The sequence below is a fragment of the Passer domesticus genome, chromosome 1 (assembly GCF_036417665.1).
Source record: "Passer domesticus isolate bPasDom1 chromosome 1, bPasDom1.hap1, whole genome shotgun sequence".
Lineage (NCBI taxonomy): Eukaryota > Metazoa > Chordata > Aves > Passeriformes > Passeridae > Passer > Passer domesticus.
In genome coordinates, this window is record NC_087474.1 from 139,344,845 (window position 1) to 139,365,973 (window position 21,129).

Below are 21,129 nucleotides of genomic sequence, written 5' to 3' on the forward strand. Positions count from 1 at the left end.
CGTGGGTGCCCACGTGTGGCGGTGGAGGCCGCGCCGCGGGTGAGCGCCGTGCCGGGGCTGGTGCCGGGGCTGCGGCTGCACCGCCCGCTGACCTCCCCTCCTCTGCCCGCTACGGAGAGGCTCCGCAACCCCGCCGGAGATGTCTGGGGCGCGGGAGAAGAAGCGAGCCAAGAAGATGAGGAACCAGCCGGCCAGCGTCACGCTGCCCGCCGAGCCGGGGCCCTTCGGCGGCGGCGGGAGCAGAGCGTGCCCGAGCCCAGGTACGGCTGCGGAGCCCCTGCCGGAGGGCATTCCCTGCCTGAGGGCATTCCCTGCCTGAGGGCATCCCAACCACCGGGACCTGTTCCTGTGTGACCTGCTCTGTGTGACCCTGCCTGGGCCGGGGGTTGGACTGGGTGGTCTCCAGAGGCTCTTTCCAACCCACACTATTCCGTACCCTGTGAATATGCCCTCCTCTCTATCATCCCCTCCATTGCATAGCGAATCCCTACAGCTCCTGGTCGTAAAGTGAATTTGGGTGTTATACCCGGAGCAGTTTGTCCCTTGCTTTTCCGCCAGCCCTGGGAGCTGCGGGAGGGGCTGGTGTAGTCCCGTGGTGCTGTGTTTTCCCTCGTGCTCTGGTTTTCCCTCAGCTCTGCATGCCCGAGCAGTTTGCCTCCGGGGGCTTGTGGCTCCTGTGGCTGTGGAGGGTGTTGGCAGGAGGCAGCAAAGCGTGTCCCTAAAATGGGAGTGTCCTGGGTACACAGGTAACCTTTGCAGCTGGAGACTGAAGGGTCCTGTCAGCTTCTGTGCTAGTTGCTCTTTCTGTCTTTGTGGTTTGCTTCAGTCGAACCTCAGTTTTCACCTCCACCTTCACATTTAGATATTTTGTTACCGACATTATTTTTGGAAAAGCCCCACTTAAAAAACGGCTTGTTCCTGTGAGGCCTTCAGAAATTTACAAATTGCATCTTTGTGACTGAATTGCATCTTTGTGGCTGAAAAAACCCTTAAGTGTCACTGTGTATTTAGGTGACTGAAGAGTTCCTAAGCAGACAGAATGACATAGCAAATTATGCTCAGCTGTGTCTGAGGATTTTGGAATGTCATTACAGGAGTACTGCCAGATTAAATACATTTTTCTAACTTTATTTGAAGCAGGGAACTTCCAAGATTACATGGTTATGTTTTTCCTTTCTGTTAAAAGGTGTGGATTTTCATCCATGTAGCATTCTTCTGTAGTATCAGCATCACAGTTTTACAGAGCTGTTTTGTAGAAATAGGAAAGCACAATCCTAAATAGGAGTTACAAAATTATTAATCTATACAGCAGCTAAAATAATTTAAGGGTTTTTTAGTTATTAAGTCAGTGACTGTTTTGCCAAACAGTCTTCTGTGTTCTGATTACAATTTTTACTTCCTTCATTAAGAGGGTGTGTATGTGATACAAGTTAATTTTGGCCTACACAGATTTGCTGACTGAGACAGCTTCCACCCCTCTTTCCTAGTTATTTCCTTCTCACCTTCACCTCAGTGTTTGGACAATGCTGCTCTCAGGCAAGCCTAAAACTAGGTCAGGGAATTATTCCACATAAAAGCTAATTTCTGTTTCTACACCATATTATTTTTTGTGCAGTATTACTGCAGTTTTGCATGATGTGTGGTTGCAGCAGGCTACAAGAGTACTGCTGCTGAACATAAAACTTCAGTTTCTTGCTTATTTGAATGGAAAAAGGAGGTTCTTTACCTTTTTAAGTTCTTATAAATTGAGATGCTGCTGTATGTGAATCTGCTTCTGGCTAGTCTTCATGCCAGTGGCAGCATTTTTGGGACAAAGGGACAGGCTTGTTTAAGAAGATCAACCTGAAAACTTTTTTTTTTAATCTCTCACTCCATTTCTGTGGACAGAGAGGTTGATTTTCACTAGAGAAGCTCCCTGAATGCTATGGCCCCTTTTCTCTCAAGCACTTGTCTTGATGCAGTGAATGGGGTGATAGGAATGGCTGTCTGGAGCCTTTCTAGTTGGATTGTCCAGCATGAACTGCCTGAGAACCACGTCTCAAGTTGTAGTAGTAAAAATCCTAACTAAGGCTTAACTGAACATAAAGTAATCTAAACTAATATATAGTTTTTGTTAGCCTGAATATACACTGGCCTTTGAATAAGAACTTCAAGGCCCTCTGAAACTTTAGGTGCTTAGCACTCCTGAAAGGTATGTCTGTACCTTAGAAAGCTTTACTGTAGGCTTTAGTTATTTAATTTCAGTATGGGTTTAAGTGCTTGTACCAGACAAGTAACTTACTGCACCAACATACATGTATCATGCTTACCTTAATTATTGCTGTAAAAGGAATATATGTCAGGCAAGAATGCATTTGCTTACAGAAAAAAAAAAATCAAGGAGCAAGCGGAAAAAATAACTTTGCTGTTTCATTACTAAAACTCTGACAAGACAATATTAAAAACCACTATGATGTTGCATGGACTGATTTTGCTCTGACTCTTGGAGGCAAAGTCTGGATTGTGTACCATTATCAGAACATGCAAAAGTTACTTAATCTACCACAAGTTTGTTTCAGGGCAGCATAAAATTCTTACTTATTTCTTTAAGAAAGAACATAATTCTTCTGATTTCTGGTGACTTTTTCAGTTACATGTAGTAAAAATAATAGGAGTCTGCAATGCAGTTTTATGAGGGAGGGCTAATGGAGTTACTCAGACTGTTTTGTGTTTCTCTAACCTCTTTTCATCTCTAAACCTTCCAGGAGATGTTCGTTCTGAGCAGCAGCAGAAATTTTCAAATCAGTCATCTGGGCCTTCTTACAGGAAAGACCAATATTTTTCAAAGGGCCAGAGTAGAGGAGAGAGAGGCAGAGGAAGAGGAGGATGGCAAGGAGGACATCAGAGTGTATCTGAGGAGATGCCAAAATACATAACAGGTCTGTATATGTGAAAAAGTCATAATTTATCTGTCCAGGGCAATTTGCTGGTGATTAAGTTTGCTGTCTTTGTTTTTGTGCAAGAGCAAAAATTAGAACTGATGCTATGATCTTCTGTTTTTCCTGATTTTCTCCAAAAAGTAGAAGTAGTTGTGAACTGGAGTTAATGATCAGCTGTTGTTCAATGAGTCCTTTCAGACTTCTGAATGGAAAAGTTACACTGCTTGTAGTGAGGGAATGTGCATTTTGGCTTCTGTTTGCCAGCAAAATGAGTACTGATAGTCATCTGCTTTTAATGTAGCCAGTGAAACTGATTTTGCTCATGATGTAAGTTAAATATAGCTTTTTGTCTAACAGAACGTTTATTTAGGAGAGCAAATCAGGTTTGCAAAATAGGGCAGTGCTGTGGTAGTAGACACACTTCCACAAACATGAAATGACACCAAGTTCTGGATTTTTATTTGATTGTTTCAAAACAGTCTGTATTATGTTACTGCTTCCACTTTTTCCTCCATGCTAAAGATTTTTTCATCTCCCTGAATACCACCTGAAAAGATTGCTATTCTAATTTAACAAAGAAGTATTTAATGCAAATAGGAATTGTTGGTTAAACAACTTTGAAATTCATTCATGTATAAATATTTGCTTGACCACATTGGTAAACTTCAGGATATGTAAAGAACTGAAATTTCTTCAGTGACAGTGTACAGACTTACTTTTATATCAAGAAGATACTGGACTGCTGTAGTAGGAGTAATTCCATAATTTATGTGCAGTATCCTCTGGTTTTTTTTTTTTCTTTTTGTCATGCCCTGATGCAGTTCTTTCATTCCAGTGTCTACCTTTGCTCAAGCTCGTGCTGCTGAGATCAGTGCCATGTTGAAAGCAGTTTCACAGAAGTCTTCCAACTCCCTGGTTTTCCAGACCCTCCCTAGGCACATGCGACGGCGAGCAATGAGTCACAATGTTAAACGCCTGCCCAGGCGGCTCCAAGAGATGGCCAGGAAGGAGGTATCACTGTGTTTTACAGCATTTCATGTAGTGGGCACAGCCAAAGCACAGTGTTCAGCTCTGTAGTTGTTCATGTTCAGACCTGAACTTCTGCCAGACTTCCCTGAGTACCCTAAACTTTGACTGACATTTGGATTCAATGCAGGAACACCTCGGTTTCAGGTGGTAGCTCAAATAGCTCTCACTAACCACCTGGCTTTGTGATTACTGGACATAGTGAAAATTTGTTAGAGGAGTGATAAAAGAGTCCAAAGCAGTAGAGGTTGTTCAGATGTTGCACTGATATCAGGTAGTAAAAGAGTCCTCAGTAAGACCTGTCTGCCTTGCACCCACCACAGCTTTAGGATGTGACCATGCCAGCCTCAAGCACAGCTGATGCAATGGTTCCAGTGTTACAGCTCAAATGTGGGGGATACACTGGGGTTATTGGCAGGCTGCATGCAGCTTAAGACTTACTCACTGACTAGTCCTAGCAGCTCATGGAACTCATTTTGTGGCAGTATCTGAGCATTTAGTCAGAATATGACTATGGGGTTTACTTGCTCCTTACTCACTGTGGTCTTCCTGTGTGTTTAAAAAGGAAAACTAAAAATTAGTTCAGCAGGATGTTACTGGGAAATGATCTTCCCAATGTTTGGCATTGATCAGTTTATCATCTCTCAGAATTCTTAAAGTGATCAATTGAGTTTACTTGGTAATTTTTCTGTGTATTAAGATTGACTGATAAATTGATTCTTTGCATTCTTTTTTTCTTTTGCACTGTCTTTTAAGTTGAGACCTTGCCCCCTTCACCCTGAGTTCCTGAAGATGATTGTTCATGGTTCAGAAATGGTTTTGGATACTTCCCTGCCACACACCAATTACATGTTTCTTAGGGTGTTTTATTGGCTCTTCACAACCTGTATCTCATTTTACTGTTTTGGTTCACATTCTTTTTGCTTTGTCAGACATGGCAAGAGATGCAGTTTGGGCCTGTTTTCTGGGAACTGAAGGAAAAAATGCATGGACTGTTTTGCGTAGTTAGTTATGTGTTATCCTTGTTTAAATCTAGATTTCTCTAATGTTTATGTTTGGTTCTTTTGTGTCCTGCTTTTTAAACTCCTTCCATATGACAGCCTGTCTTAAGTTCTGTGTAAATGCTCACACTTCCTCTCCCATCCCTATTTCCACTCCACTGGATTTTTGAGATTATTTAATTGGCCCTGGTGCAGCAACAATAATATGGTTATAGCAGAATTTCTTCTGCTACATTTTCTGTCTTCAGGTCTTTTGGTGTGGCTTATATGTTTGCACAGGCTCATGTTTTCTTGTAGCTTGTCATAGCTCTGTTACTTGTTTTTGTAAAGGTTCTGCCTATTACTTTTCAGTGTTTGATCCACATCTTCAAAGTTATCTGTTTCAATTCTGCTGCATTTTCTTCATTTGTCCTAGATCCTTTATCATGACCATGTTCATTGAAACATTTACCTGGACCATCTCTTATCTCTTCAATAAGCTTAAAGATGTATATTTTTCACCTACAATGCCACATTCCTTTTTCTCTAATTGCCTTTCTGAACCAGTTACCTACATTGATCTAGTGTCTTGTATTTCCTTCTCTGTGATTAATGATGGGTCTGATGGGGAGATAGTTTCTTTTTTTTTTCCCTCAGTTCTGTTTTGATTTAATGGGTTGCTTCATTGTTTTTAGTGTTTTTGGCACTGATCTTCTATCATTTTCTTTCCTTTTCTATTCTTATAAACCAGTGTTGTCAAGTGTTTCTTGGTGAGCTTACAAAGAGTATTCTAAGAATCTTTTTGTATGTCTTATAGTCCTATTTCTTTGTACCACTTTTCTTCACAAAAAGAAAAATCAAACACTGATTGAGTCATGCCTTCTTCTCTAGTCGTGCATCTCATGTAATAGTTCAGACCTTGATTAGGTCTGGTTATCAAGAATTTGTCAGGCTGTTACCACACTCCTCTCTTGCCAACTTCTATGAGTTGTAGAGCTGCTAGGGTCCTTTCTGTCAGTCTGATAATCTGTACTGCTTCTGTATAAGCTCAAGCCTCCAGGCATTTTCCATGTTATGTTGATTTGTTCATGTGAACATATTGATGTGTAGCAAAAACTTCACACAGGAAGTAGTAGCACTTATTGTTCACTGTTAAGTTTCTGAATGTGTGAGGATTTTGTTTTATATATGGGTTTCAGTCAAATCTTGATGCACTTCTGTTGCATAGAAAATTTCAAAGTTAGTTACCCTCAAGAGTGATCCAACATAGTATAACTTAATGTTAGTGCTTTCTGTATTCTTATATGTCAGCCTTTTTCTTTACAGGTTTTTTTTTCTCTTGAGATTTACTTCAGTATCCTCTCTTCTAAAAACAGGCAGAGAAAGCTGTACATCAGAAAAAAGAACAGTCAAAGACTAAATGCCGCAAAGCCAGAAGACGCCACATAAATTTGGTAGCAGAGTTTAATCACAGGCAAAGAAAGAATATTTGGCTGGAAACCCATATTTGGCATGCAAAGAGATTTCATATGGTAAAGAAATGGGGATACTGTTTAGGAAACAGCCCTACAGAGAAGTGCTACAGGGCTTGTTACCGAGCCATGACAAAGCAATGCCTTCTTCAGGTACCACTTCTACATGTTTTGTTTGATATTTTGCCAAGGGGAAGTAATCAACTGCTTAGTTATAATGAATATTTCTGTCTGTGAAGTACTGTTGGGTCAGCTTTTAATAAGACTGCTAAGTATGAAATGAATAATTTTATAAGTGTAATTCTGGGTGGCAAGTTTCAGAGAGAATAAGATGAACCTCTAAAGGAGTGTTATGGTAACTATGACTGAAATACTGCATTTTCAGTTTTCTCAAGAGCTAAGAGGTTAACGGAATCCTTATATCATATCCCTAAGCAGCTATTCAGGAGAGAGAATTTATTCTATGTCCTTTTTGATATGTTGGTTTGAGAGGCAGGTTGGCCCTCAAATGAGAAATGCCTCACCACTTTCCTACAGCTATTAATTTTAAGTTAAAAAGAAACTCATTTTGCTTTGGCAAATTTTAGAGAATTAAAAATTTCTACTTAAGTGTAAATTGGGAGGCCTTGTCTGACCCTTTCTTAACAGGCTGACTTTAAAGAGTTATCCTCACTTTGACACTGTCATATTGTTTCAGGACTTATCATATTATTGTTGCCTGGAGTTGAAGGGTAACGAGAATGAGCTTCTGAAGCAACTTGCTCGAATATGTAGCATTGACGCAGGTAAAATTTATGTAGTTCAAAATAAAGATTCTCAGTAGACCAAAGGATGACCCATACTTTTCCTGTTTTAGTAATGTAGTAGTTACTCAATAGTAGTAACAGAGTTGATACTGACCTGTGATTTTGAGTGAAAAATATAATTAAGATGTCATAGTAGGACTAGGCATTTTTATTTCAGTAGCTTATTAATAAGATAATTATGGTACAACTTCAGCCACTTAGCAGCCAGACTGAATTTCAATTTTCCTTTGTTTATTAAACAACATATTGTTTTGTTCTTCAATAAATGTCTTCTTTTTTAGGATTGACATTTCAAGAGGCTTCTTGTTTGTCTGGAAGATTCGAGGGTTCCCTGAATCTTTACCGAGCAGATCGCTATCCTGAGGATATGCTTGGTCCTGTTACATTTATTTGGAAGCCCAGGGATGGGTCTGAAAACAGACAGTTGTGGATCTGGGTGCATCCAGCTCTGAAGCAGGTATATTTCCTATATTGCTGAACTCTTTATTTCTTTATGTATTTTGTTCAGCATTGTTAATTGTGAAGAGGTCATCTGAAAAGTATGGAAGAACTTGCTTCAGGATTTATGTGCAATATGATGTTGCTTGATTTACATCCTTTCCACTGGCACCCCCAGCAGGCTAAGTTCAGTATCATCATGGATAATTATATTCTGACACTTAGCTATCAGCTTTTTAAAAAAAAAAAAAAAAAAAAAGAAAAAAATAAAATGTTGTGCATAGGCAATTTTTCTTATGTTAATTTTCAAGAGAACAAATTATTTGCAACTTCCAATATTACTTTCAGCTTTTCTTAGCAAGCCCTTGACTTCAGCAAAATTGAATTTTATTACTTGAAATCCATGTAGGAAAATTAAATACTGGAGTATAATTTTGAAAAGTATACTTAAGGTTTGCAGTGTACTGCATATCATCCTAATCCAAACTTCATTTTTCTTAAGGACATACTGAGAGAGTTAAAAGCAATTTTTCAGTGTTCAGAGCCTGAAGAAATCTGTATTTCTGAGCCTGTTACAACATCAAATCAAGAGGAAAAACAAGTGGAAGTTATGAGCCTTGGCAGTAAGAGAAAGAAGGAGGATAAAGAAGGAGAAAAGGCTGTGCCAGTGAAAAAAATAATTGGTGACGGCACTCGAGATCCATTCCAGTCCTACTCTTGGATCTCACGGACTACTGGCGTTGCAATCAGGTTTGCTCACAGCAGAGTCAGAAGCTGTGGCCGTAGCTGCATTTCTGGCTTAACTGGGGAAAATCATGTGTATTGTACAATTGTACATTCACCTGAAACTTTCCTGTTTCAGTGACAGAAGCATGGAGATTCTCAGATACCGGCTGATCGGCCCATTATCACACTCCGTCCTTACAGACACCCTGAAGGCAGCCTCTGTCCAAACAGTAAGGAAATTGACTTCGGATATTAGTGCAATTTTGGAAATGTTCTTAGAATGTGCAAGCTTGTTTTTTGCTAGAAAGACCTGTACATTATCAAGCCTTACTTTTCATAAAGGCTAACCTATGTATTACTGTGGTGGCTTCTCTGTTTTGAGCCTCTTGACTAATGCTGATCTCAGGAAGAACTCCCACCTGGATTTTAAGTGGGAGTAGGAAGAAAATAAAAACAGTGGTGCTGAGCAGGCTGTGTAGTTTCTGCTGAGAGGTCCAGAATAATTCATATTCCTTTTGACAAACCACACATCCTGTTTCTCAAACAATGAGCTAGAGCACCTAGAACTAGGGGACAAGGCATGTAAGGTACAGAAAACTTACGTGTTTTCAATCAAATATAGAGTTTCTTCAAGATTTAGGTGTTTTATCCATTTCTTGGGATATAGCATCACTGTGGTTTTAATGGTTTTTTTTTGACTTTTGAAGCAAACATGATGAGGTCATGAAATCTCTGGCTTTCTGTAAGAAATAATTAATGACAGAATTAGGAAGTATTGTGGATTGCTTTGTTTGTTTTTGGAACACAGGTTAAATTGTACAGTTTGTTAGAGGGTATTGTAAAGTATAGAACTACACTTCATCAGGAAAAAATTACTTTGGTTTAAAACTTGAAGAGGGAAATGACTTAAGGCAAACTGAGATTGAATTCATACTGATAGAAAATAATGAATAACTATTTGAGTTTAATTAGGTACATTGTTTTTCAGGAGATGGCAGATTCAGAAACAGAACTGAATAATTGGTGGGTAGAAAACTGCAAGGACTCTGAAAAAGTATCTCTTCATCAGTGTCAAAGTGCTATCTTTGAGCTATTGGAAGGTATTTGGGCATGTGGGTGCAATTGGTGGAAGGGGGGAAACTTAAAATCTAGTCGTCAAAACTAGCATGCTAATAAAGTTGACTTCAGTTTGGACATGCTTATTTTTTGCATGATCAAGAGAGTGATGCCTTTGAGAATGTGCTTAGCTACTTGGCAAAGGAATGTGCTTAGGTACTTGGCAAAGAATTGAAAAATGTTACATTGTGGATATTTAAGGGAATTTAAATCCTCTGTGTAGGTCAAATTCTTAATACAGAAACTGAATCTTGTTTACTATCTTTGTAAACTTAGATTTGGGATTGCTGATGTATATCACTCTCTCTCACCATACACTTCAACTTAAGACAATAAGTTGTACAACACACCCACAGATAAAATGGTAGCCTCCAGTCCAAAGTTATGTTCATTTCTGAATTAACAGTTGTGTATTTGGCTGAGTTGTAAAATATCACAAAGTTAACAATATCTTCTCAATTTCTAGCACTGAGGCAGGTAAGGCACTTTGGTACATCTCACACTGTACTCAAGCTGTCTATCCAGTGTGAGGCTGTTAAGCAGAGATGAGGTAAAACTTTCACGAAACACTTCTAAATTTCCTTTCTCTTGAAGACAGGTGTAAAACAAAGGTGGGTTGTTCTTTGAAATTTGTCAAATGCAAAGGATGAATTGAGTCTGTGACAGTGACTTCACTTCTATGCTAAATGTAAATGTAATTGCAAACCAAGTCTTGCACTGCTCTTGTTGACTTTTTTGTTACTGAACATTTAACAAGCATTGGTGAGTTTTCAAAACATGTTAAATAGAGTATTCTGGATTGCTTCACTGGCTTAGCGTGGTGTCACATCACTGCAGGCAAAAAAGCACTAAACACTAGTGCAGGAAAATATCACAACTTAATTGGTCGTTTCATGGCAATGTTGATCTGTGTGTTTTTAAAGGGATGGGTTCACCATCAGATGTGCCACCAGGTACAATACTTGGCCTCACTGTTGGAGATCCTCGAGTCAATTTGCCGAAAAAGAAGACAAAAGCCATGCCAGATTTTGAAAAGTTCCTAGGTAAAATCCCTTGTCTATATTATATGAAGAGATTTAGTTTCTCTCTATGCTTTTGTTTTCATTTACTGTCATCTTCTGTGGATTGTGTTTTGCTGTTTTCCTCTAGGTTTTGTTTCAAAATATTTCCCATTTCCAGAGCCCCTGGCAGAACAGAAACATCTTGAAAGTTGCATAGGTTTTAGAACAGCAGTTGTGAGGGAGGGACATGCACCAAAGCTGGTCTTGTGCTCAGTGGAAGCCTCTGTCTGACCATACAGATGATCCAGGTTCGAATCCTGGCAAGGCCAACCAGGTGCTAAAAGCTCCATAGGAAGTTTCTGTTTGGTGTTTAGTCTTCCTGTTTCTCTCTCCAAGAAGACACCTACTATTTCTGGTTTATAGGCCCACAGTGTTGAAAGTTGCAGTTCCACTGTGAAAAAGTTACTACCTTTGCAGGATTAGTATTTCAGATGGCCAAGATGCTGGTTATGATAGAAAATGAAAGATGCAAGCATAACTTCTGCAATTTTCGTTTCAGTGCTGACTTATGCAATGTTTCAGTGCAAAATTCAAATTGATATGGGTGTGAATGTCCTCTAAAAATGTGCAGAAGTGTGCACAGGACATAGTGGGGTTTGTGTGCAGTGTAGACATTCCCAATTAGGTTGGTTGAACACAGGCTGCCTCACCTAATAGGAGAAACATGATAGCCAGCTAGCAAGCAATAGCAAATAGGACAAATTGAAAGTTCCAGAGACTTCAAAGTACTGAATTTCCTTGGTGGTCTGTTTGCTAGACACTAGAATAATATAGTCTTAAATATCACTTAAGTCAGGTTGAACACCTACTTCAGTTACTTTTAGCTCTTTGCAAAATTCTGCTCTTTTCATTTTCTTACATCCTCCTATTCTACTCTCTGTATCTAGAGCAGCCTTTCTGTTAATTAGTTCTGCTCAGCTAACTTTCTCATCATTAGTGTTCCTGTTGGAAATGCTGCAGCATACATGACCTCTACTTTGGTTCCTTCCTCCTGAGAAGTAAGGTGAGATATGTAGCACTTGCTTACAGATACTGAGCTGCTAGAAGAGTTGGCAGCTACAGAAAGTCATTTGATGTCTTTCATTCTGCTTGTGAGGATGTGTTCAAGAAGGCAAGACCAACAGAAGGCATTTAGGTATTTGAAATGTCTCATGGTAGTTTCCCTCCCACTGCTGGGGCTGGTTTTCCCTCAGGAAGGATGGCCATGGTAAAGAGGTAATGGTGTAAGATAGGGAGTCAAGAGCACCTCTGTGTTTTTTCCTTTGGCTGGGTAGAAATGTCCACCTTAAAAATCTTTCTACTTTCACTTGCAAAATATCTTCCATACCACAAATACTTTTAGTAATGGGTGCATCTTAAAGACTATGGATTTTAAATGCATAAATTATTGCAGTTATGTTTGGCAGTATCTATTGCTAGGTACTGTTAGTACCATAGAATAATCAGAATCTTCTGTTTTTGAGTCTTTGTCTGCATTACCTGGAAACATTAACAGAACCTTTTTTAAAGAGACTTAAATAATTTTAAAAAACAAAATGAACCCTAATATCCTGCATATTAAAGGAGCATGTTAATTTCCTTTGTGGATGATGAAATGAGGAGCAATCCCTCTTAAGTTTTTAATCACAGAACTAGTAATAGGCTCATTGTATTGTTTCTTGGTAAAAATTGCTTTACTTCAATGGATCAGCATTCACTGCATACTGTACTGTACATTGAAGGCTGTTAATCCTTAGATCACTAAAGGTAGGTACACATTTTTTTTGCTTTCCTTAGATTGTAAAACTGAAGAAGAGATAGATTATTTAATACTTCAGCAGTCCATTTTGAAGCAGCAGTTGTTTTTCTTCAGTAATGTACACAACTGTTGGTTTGTGCAGGCATAAGCAAGAATAGTCCCTTCTTTGAACACACAGCCTGAAAAGATCCTGAGGAGGAAACTGGTACTAAATAAGTGTTGCATGCTAGGCATAGCCATACAAGTGTTTCCTGTATGTAGATTTCTTAAAGGTAACTCTTGCTTCTCTTACAAGTTTACTTAGGCAGACTTATTTCAGGCTTTATAATGTTGCTCTTTCTGGTTTTTACCGGATCTGTTGAGCTTCACACTCTGCCAGAAAGGCCAGATTCCAGAATATCAAAGGTGGTATGTAAAGACCTAGTTTACATTGCCAACAGTCATGTCTTTTGTTAAGAAGAAACGCTGGTGAGAAAATATCAGGTTAGTCTTTCTAACACTAACAGTTGATTTCATATTTTGTGTTTGGAAAAACATGTAAGATGTGCCAGAAGCAGTGATGCTTGTTGAGCTTTTAATAGGCTTTTATTGATTGCTCATTATACTTATGATATGGAGGTGGCTTTGGTAATTTGGTAATTAAACCACAAAAATTGTTTGAATTTTTTTTAAAGGTTCTTTTCTTTCGTAGATAATGATAAAGTTAGGCAGCTGTACCTGAAGGGTGTACCTGCAGAGTGTGCTCACAGCTTTATCTGGGACCAGAACATCTGTAAGAACGTCACTGAAAACAAAATCTCAGAGCAGGTAACTAAGTAGGTGCATTGCCATTGAGGAAGTGGTTCCTAGAGTCCATAGAAGGAGACTCTTGAAATTTGTCTGAATCTAAGATTAATCAATAGCTTCCTTAATGTCATAGTGTCCAGAGTGTCCAGCTGCTGACATTAAGTGATTTTTTGTAGCCTTTGCATAATGTTCTTGCACAGCCATTGACCATAGGTTCAGTTAAAAGAAAGCTTTATTGGATTGCCTGTGGGACAGTACTTGTAGGTTTATATAACAGAAAAGTTTGGAATTGGATTTTCATACATCACCTTGACTCATGCAGCAGAAAAGAGCGACACAGGAAGGCTCTGGCCTTTAGCTGTAGTCAGGACAATTCTTCTGAATAAAGAACTGTGGAAGCTGAAAGGAAAGAAATCCTGTGTTTCTGAACTGCAGCACATTGTGCCGTGGGTGTGCTGGGCAAGAGCTTCTGATTTGTAGAGAACTTCAAGTTTGCTGTTGCGGGTTTGAAATCTCCTATCTTGACATTTTCTTTGACAATGGAGGGCAGCTCATAAAGTGCATGGATAAAAAGGTGATTTAGTCCCAAGAGGTGATAAACTTTTGGCACCCTTGTAATCAGAAAGAGAAAACACTTGTATGGCAAAAACATATTTTTAAATATTCTTTCTGAAAATAAAGAAATAAAATTTAAGTTTGTGCTGTTTCAAACTGTCTGACATAGTGTGAAAAAGTAGAGTACTTAAAAATACTACACTAGCACGTGACAATTACCAGAACAATCTTTTTATATATGACAGTGGTTTTTATGCTGTAATGAAATCTAATGTTTACCTGATAAAACACAGGGAGTCTGATGGTCTGTTTCTTCATAAATGTGGTACAATGGAATATAACAACTGGTGGTTGACAAAACCTCGGTGCCAGCATGCTTTATGTGAAACTGTTTGCTGACCAAATCTTCTTCCCATCTCCTTGGACGTAGTTCAGATTTGCTCCATGTATTGACGGACTGAAAGAACCTGTTCAGTTTGGTGCACAAGTCCATAAATGCAAAGTTGCAAAACTTGATTTTCCTCCATCATGTATGTTGTACCTTGTACCTGCTCTTTATGAAGGACTATGGATGTAAGCAGGGGAGAAAAAGGGTGCTTAATACTCTTTTCTAAAATAATTTTTCATGCCTTGATGAAATTCTGTTCAAATATATAGTGTATTACTACTATATTTTTCCTAGGTGTAAACTCACCTTTTCTCTGTATCTTGTAAGGGTATTGGAAGAGGGAAGAAGAATGGTTATTAACTTATGGGAAATGTCTCCTCCTTCTCAGGATTTAAACCGTATGAGAGCTCAGTTACTGGTACCTGGATCACACCTTGATTTGGGTCCTTGTGAGTCTAAGATTCCCATACTGTTGGTGCAGCAGCCAGGGAAAATGGCTGGAGAAGATCGACCGGGATGGGGGAGTGGCTGGGATATCTATCTCCCAAAGGGCTGGGGCATGGCTTTCTGGATTCCTTTTGTAAGTAACTTTGATGGCAAATTGAAAGTAAATTTGATAATTTATGTAATTTAGTTTAAATTAATTGATTTTAGAGAGTGTACTTCACATTGTATAACTAATTCCCAATTACAGCATCAAATTTTCACTTTTAAAAATGGCATATGAACTGGTTCATGACAGAAGCTTGGTCTTGAAACTTAAACAGTAGTTTTCCATGTCTTCTGTTCGAAGACAGCTATGCCCACATATGACTATGCCCACGTGGCAGCCTAGAAGCAGCAAATCAGTGGGGAGTCAGGAGAGAAAGCTGAAACTATAGCTCACCTATGAAATTGTCTTCAGTTTTGTTGATAGTTTTTCAGAATTAAAGAGTGAATCACTATTTTGTTGAAATTAGTGTCTAGAACTGTAGAAACCATGCTTAAGTTTATTTTTTAAAGCTTAAGTGTTAGACTTTCAATATTCTAAGGAAGTACCCTTTGGGCATTAATGTTTTGTTTCAGCTATGAGCCCAGAATCAGTTCAAACATTGCTTTTTGGGTGTTTGATTTTTATAACAGATCTATCGAGGTGTGCGAGTCGGGGGCTTGCAAGAGGCATTAAAGCATTCTGAATACCAAAAAACACCTCACACTCCAAACGATTTCCCAGACTGCCAGGCAGGAATGCAGTTTGCCAAAGAACAGGAAACCAGTCTTCTTGAAAAATTCAAACGGTAACATTAATTTAAAAATTGATGGTAAGAATGACAAAAATGAATATTGCTTAAAATATTCCCTTAATTATCTGTTGTTGTGTTCATTTTGACTTGGACTTTTTGAGATCTTTCACCAGTATTTTAGGAATCCTAGATATATTTAACTCTGCTAAACAGAGCGTATAAATTAAACCCTTCTATTCCCAGAGATATGCTCAGTTATAGACCTGTAACAAGGCTGCATAGCAATAAAATAAACAAAACTATTTTGAGATCCCTAAGCAGCAAATGGGGGAGGAGGTAAGAGAATGCAAAGGAGTATATCCAAGTACGTACCAAGTGTTAAAGAATAAGGTAAATTAAGAGGTACATTTTGGTATCTAATTTTAAATATCAGGCATTCTGAAGATTGCGTTAGTTTTTATTGCAACAAAGAAAACTCTTAACCATGAGTTTGGAGTAGCTGGAGGTGTCCTCTGCACCAACTGGTGTTGGTTCCCCTTCCAGATAGGAGGGGAAAATAGGAGAAATTCAGAGGAAAAGGTGGTGGTGTGAGTCACAGCAGGTAGATGTTTCTAGTATGGCTGAAAGGATATGGTTGACAGAAATACAGCAGCCTTTTTTAGACTGTAATTTTAAAATTCTTGTTCAATGAGGTTAGAAAGCTAACTGTGCATTCCCTTTCTGTTTTAAATACTTGATTTTGAAAATATTCTTACCTACTTATTTGATTTATCATTTAGACGCCCACCTGCAAAAAGGGCAAATTATGTCAAGCTGGGCACTCTGTCTCCTTTCATCTGTCCTTGGGGGCAGCTGACCAAGAACTGGGAAGGAAGAATGAAAGCTTCAGGAGGATTTTTATGTCCTTCTTCCCCACACCCTGACTGCTGCACAACTGATGGGCAGACCCTTTGTGACCCCAAAGCAGAAGTGGTCAGAGAAGCGTCCCCTGAGAATGGTGAGGCAGAGGAGACCATGGAAATAACAAGTTCTGAAGGTGCTCTAAAGACAGAGGATGTTATAAGCACCCAAGATTTTGGTGAGAGAGATGAAACTAAGACAAGTGACTTTATTGTTCTCAGGTATGACAAAATTATACACACATTTATTTATTTATTGGTATTATTGAGTTGGGGAAAGGAAGAGCTCAGCTTTGATTATTAAGATGAGAGAATTATTTCATCCAAATACAGTGAGATTAAATAGTTTTGTCACAAATCAGAATCTGCTGTTGAGTGGAAATCCTTCTGCTTTTCTCCAGCAAACTTGATGACTACATAAAGAAAACTCCTTAAATTATCTTAAATTTAACACTCTGGAGTTTACTGTGTTTTTAGAGTTGGCGTATTCTGTATGCTTCCAGGTCGATGGCGCTTTTAGAGGCTCATATTTGTGACTTTAGGACTATTGCTGTGAAAATCATCTTGCATTCTCTTCCCTAATGCATCACCACAGGTGGTTCTTGCACTCCTTAACAAGGACTCTAGAAAATAGAGAATCCCCTGCATTCCAGTGCAACGCATGAGGGCAGCAACAGTATTGGAAAGTGCCTGAACACAGGCCTTTCATTTTTGTGTGGTTACCAGGGGAAGAAAACACTGAAAGTTCTGGACTGCATTAGTGTCACTGGAGATTTTGAGTGTTTGTGGTTTTAACAAGCTTTGGGGGTTTTAACAAGTAATGTCTCCTTCCTTCTGAAGAAGACTCATGAGTTCCACTCACCAATGTTCTTTTTAGGCTGAGAGTGATACAATTACCAGCTTGGAAGGTTACAGAAATCCCCAGGGTTTTTTTTAGCTGTGCTCTTGAAAATATGTGGGGTGCTGCATTTCTGTTATACTGCTTGTTGATAACTATCTGTCATGTTTGTTTTTGGAAATTTTTAATAGGAGTGAGAAACTACTAATGCAGCTGTCAGCCTGGTGTTACCCCACTGCTGGGAAAGATCGGCGAATCCGCCTTATTTCTCGGCTGGGTCAGAAGGAAATGACTGAAGATGTTTTCTTGCCAATTTTGATGAGCTACCCAAGGGCTCTTGTCTGGGTCAATTTGTCACTGTTGAGAAAGGGGAACCCTGAATTACATGCCATGATTTGCATCCCAACAGAAGATGACTTGCTGCATCTAAGCAAAGACAAACTCTTTTGTGGTCCACAAGAACCCAAGCATCGTGACATATTCAAGGACAAGGTACAGAAGCAAAGAAAGGAGAAGGAGAAGAAGAAGAAGAAAAAGGATAATGTGAAGTCTCTAGAGAGTGACCCTGCAGGCATTCCAGATGAAGAAGCAACTGAGGACCATGAAGACCTCATTCTCGGTCTTTGGTCAGATGCTCTCCCAGATGTTACTTCCCACTGCTCCAGGATTCTCTTGGGGTATGTCACTCGAGGGGATTTTTCATTGGCTGTAGGCTGTGGAGAAGCACTGGGTTTTGTTAGCTTGACTGGGTTAATTTATATGTTACACAACCAGCCAGCAGATAAGAAAGGGCTTGTTTTGTTAAGGACTCCAGCATCTTTACAGTACAGGTTTGCAAGACTTAATATTGAGGTTTAAGCATCATTGCAGTGCAGTAGGATGCCAAAAATACCAAATAATTCTATTTTGTATTCTGTGGCCTTTCTGATTTGTCTCAAATTTGAGGTTATTCTGAGCCCAAACAGCTCTAAGATTATGAAATAATTAAAAAGTTTTTCAGCCTTATTCAAGAAAGTAACTAATGCCTGAAGAGACTACAGTTACTTCTGATGTCTGCATTGCTAAGGATTTCTAACAGATCATTATCATAATCTTCTTTATCTCTAAAGAAGCATATTCTTCAATTTTTTCTCCTCAAAGTAGTGGATGCTGTAACAATATACAGGAAATCATCATGTTAATTTTAGAAGTCTTTGCTCAGATGGACTGTAAATTTACAGTGCACTTTCACATGTTACTGCATGCAGTTTGATCCAGTGTATATAGCAAGTGGCTTTCCTGGTTCCTCATATCTGAATAGATGAGGCTGCAGTGCAACAGAGCTATGTAGAGAAATAAATGAAATGAAAATAAAATGAAAATTAAACTAAATGCAAATAAAATATAGACCAGCTATGTCATTTTGAATTATAGCAACTGGAGCTTTTAAACTGGAAAGCCTATCAGTCTGTCTCCCTGGTCTGAAAGGTAATAAGCCTTTCAGATGCAAATTGCTACTGAATGCCACAGTGGGTCAGCACATGTTTTCTGTTAATAATAGGGGATATTTTTGTTCCTCATAACATGAATTTAGTTTTGTATGGAATGTGCTAGAATTGAAGGTTTCTTCATGTTACAGTACAGTTCATGAATATTGTTCAAACAATCATAAAACTTGTAAAATATGCTATTGGGTAAAGGGAGAAAGGTGTTTGATTTGCCTGGGGTAGTGGGTAGGTTGTTTGTGTTTGGTATTTTGTTGTTTGTTTGGGTTTTTTTTAATATAGCCTTCAGTATCTAGCTATTCCTGAGTTAAGGAACTTGAAAAGGAATTTACAGTAATATGCTGTAGTTTAGTAGCAGCATGATACAAATATATGTCAGTTGGTAAAATTATCCTGAAATGATAATGTACAAATAAAAATGTAATGTATTCTGGAGTTAATAGTCTATTGGCTAAGTTTGATTCTTAGAGAAATTAAGCATGAATCAGTTAATGTCTTTTTCTTTCTAAATGTCAATGTTCAACTTAATTTCCTCTTTCACAGTTTTGTTTGAAAGTCTTGGGCGAATTTATTAATGTTGGTTGGAGTTGTTGAAGGTAAGATTTAATGTGCCTTACTCCCAAAATTATTAAAATATAGGACCATTTAAATATGGCACACACATGGGGAAGGAGGAAGAACATCTGATTGCAAGGGAAATACTGAAAGTTGGGCTGGGTTTTGCTTTTACAGTCTTCAGAAGCTGGACTGTAGAATGTGCACCAGCAGTGGGAATTGTGGTGGCATGTGGGAAAGAAAGATGCAGTTTTCAGCACAGCTTGGATTGCAGCTCCCTGAGAAATCCTGCTGAATGGCTCCTCACTGCTCACCTTTGATGCACCTGATAAAGCAATCATGGTCCCAGAAAGGTCCTGGGAAGCATCTGCAGGAAAGCCAGCAGATGGCCCCAGAGGAAAGAGCTTGGTTCTGGCAGGGCTGGGATTCACACGCTCCTGGCGTGTGACTGTGAGTGCTGCAGCCTGTAGGTATGTGTGAATAAGGAGCCCCTTAAACTTTACAGCCTGGCTGCTCTGATCAAGTTCTCTCATGGTAATAATCCTGGATTTAATGAACCTTTTGAATTGTAAGCCCTATTGAAATATTTCTAGGATCACAGTTTCCAGAGCTGTTCTTCATGGGAAGAAAGGAGGTTGAGGTGATGTTTATATGATTTTTTCCCTCATCACCTCCCTCATCTTCTTAATAGATAGATATTTTCTTGCCTCAGTAGATCTGGCTTGTATGTGAGAAAGAAAGAGAAGCCTGTACCCAAGCTATCATTTTTTTCTTTTCTTCTTGTAGATCTTTTGTTCACTGAGTCTTTCCCAGGTTTTTATTTTTTAAAAAAAACATCTGGAGTCTTTCCTTTTTTTTTTCTTCCTATTGGTAATTTCTGCCAGGTTTTCATTTTGACACTTCCTGTTACTTTTCTTTGATTTCCATTCTCTATTTTTGATTTATGATCCTTGTCTCTGGTGAGCCAGTGAACAGAAACTGGAACCCAAGTGCATCCTGTTCTGTATATCTTGTAATATTGTTACACAGTTGTTTTCCTGTAAGTCAGTGATTTATGCCTTAAGACTTCACTCCTTGTAAAATACACTGCAAACCAGATAAGTTAAAAATGCTCAAAACTCTCAGCCAAAATTTGTCAGAAAAGTACTGTGACTTTATGTAGCTGCAAGGAAATTTTTATCTGTGGTTGCAATTTCCAGATTCCGTGTGTCTCAAGGGTGATTTAGTCATAAAAACCATGTCAACACCGGATAATCAAACTGTGGGTAATTAAACCTGTGTTATCTGTGCATCAGCTGTATAGTATGTCTGTGCTCATCATGTTGAATCAGGTGTAGTTTACAGCACACATCTGCTCTCGCTGCACATTGGTTAACTACCCCAGAGCATCTGGATCAGCTCCTGTGGGCTGTAATGCACGAGCATTTTTGGGAACCTAGGAAGCTCTGGCCTGGTGAAAGCAGCTCTCACAAGCTCTCTGGTTCCCATGCTATCCTCCAGATAACTTTCTCAAAATGGATGCCAGCACAAACCCCTAGCTCTCGTTCTGTGCTTGGCAAGAGCTTTTGGATGCTAAAATGAAGCACAGAAGGCAATTTTGGCATTCTCTGTAGCACAGTGAGGAGGTTGAATGGTAACACACCGCTCCTGTAGCTCTTTCTGTGGCTCCCTCAGAGCAGCTGTGTGAATGCTGCATTTGACTCACCTGGTGAAGGGGCTTTTCCCAGGCTGAACCTTGACTTCCATGGCAGTTGCCTGCTCTGCTGACAGGTGCAGTGACTAATGGACCTACCAAGCTGAGGGGCTCCAAGATACACATTCTTTACCATCTCAAATCCAGAGAATGAGGTTGCAGAGGAGGGTGGTGATTACTCTGTGGGATGAAGTGAGGTGGGACCGGGGCCAGATTGTTGTGTGTTTGTTAAAGATGTTCAGTGCAATCTGTTTAGCAGCCTGCAGGTAATGGAAGAAGTTACCTGGCAGAAAGGCAGCTGGGGTTGCTGAAACAAATCTGGGAAAATAATTGACAGGGTGTCAGACTGCTTGATGGAGATAGAAGCCTTGGGGGATCATGGCATATGCAACGAGCTGTCAAATTCAGCATGACAGTTTTCTTTCAG

General features: G+C 39.3%; 1 protein-coding gene across 3 annotated transcripts; it reads left to right on the forward strand.

Annotated features, from left to right (window-relative positions):
- Positions 1-16: 16 nt before the first annotated feature.
- POP1 (POP1 homolog, ribonuclease P/MRP subunit) lies at positions 17-20,303 on the forward strand. Of its 3 annotated transcripts, XM_064392675.1 has the most exons (17): positions 17-260; positions 2,745-2,918; positions 3,754-3,929; positions 6,301-6,549; positions 7,094-7,181; positions 7,484-7,659; positions 8,143-8,390; positions 8,503-8,596; positions 9,355-9,466; positions 10,406-10,525; positions 12,973-13,088; positions 14,399-14,590; positions 15,133-15,287; positions 16,013-16,354; positions 17,162-17,647; positions 18,998-19,050; positions 19,187-20,303. In XM_064392675.1, exons 1-16 carry the CDS (start codon positions 140-142, stop codon positions 19,005-19,007), a joined length of 2,859 nt encoding a protein of 952 aa, XP_064248745.1. In that variant the 5' UTR covers positions 17-139; the 3' UTR covers positions 19,008-19,050; positions 19,187-20,303. The 3 variants fall into 3 exon arrangements, with proteins under 3 accessions (XP_064248745.1, XP_064248734.1, XP_064248725.1); XM_064392664.1 differs by having other exon boundaries at positions 18,998-20,303; XM_064392655.1 differs by lacking the exons at positions 18,998-19,050; positions 19,187-20,303 and having other exon boundaries at positions 17,162-18,899.
- Positions 20,304-21,129: the final 826 nt, after the last annotated feature.

Excerpts from the sequence above, each read along its gene's own strand:
- POP1 (XM_064392655.1), top strand. The coding sequence starts at position 140 with ATGTCTGGGGCGCGGGAGAAGAAGCGAGCCAAGAAGATGAGGAACCAG. Across the intron at positions 7,660-8,142 it reads TGCATCCAGCTCTGAAGCAG|GACATACTGAGAGAGTTAAA; the intron begins GTATATTTCCTA and ends ATTTTTCTTAAG. Across the intron at positions 8,597-9,354 it reads AGGCAGCCTCTGTCCAAACA|GAGATGGCAGATTCAGAAAC; the intron begins GTAAGGAAATTG and ends ATTGTTTTTCAG.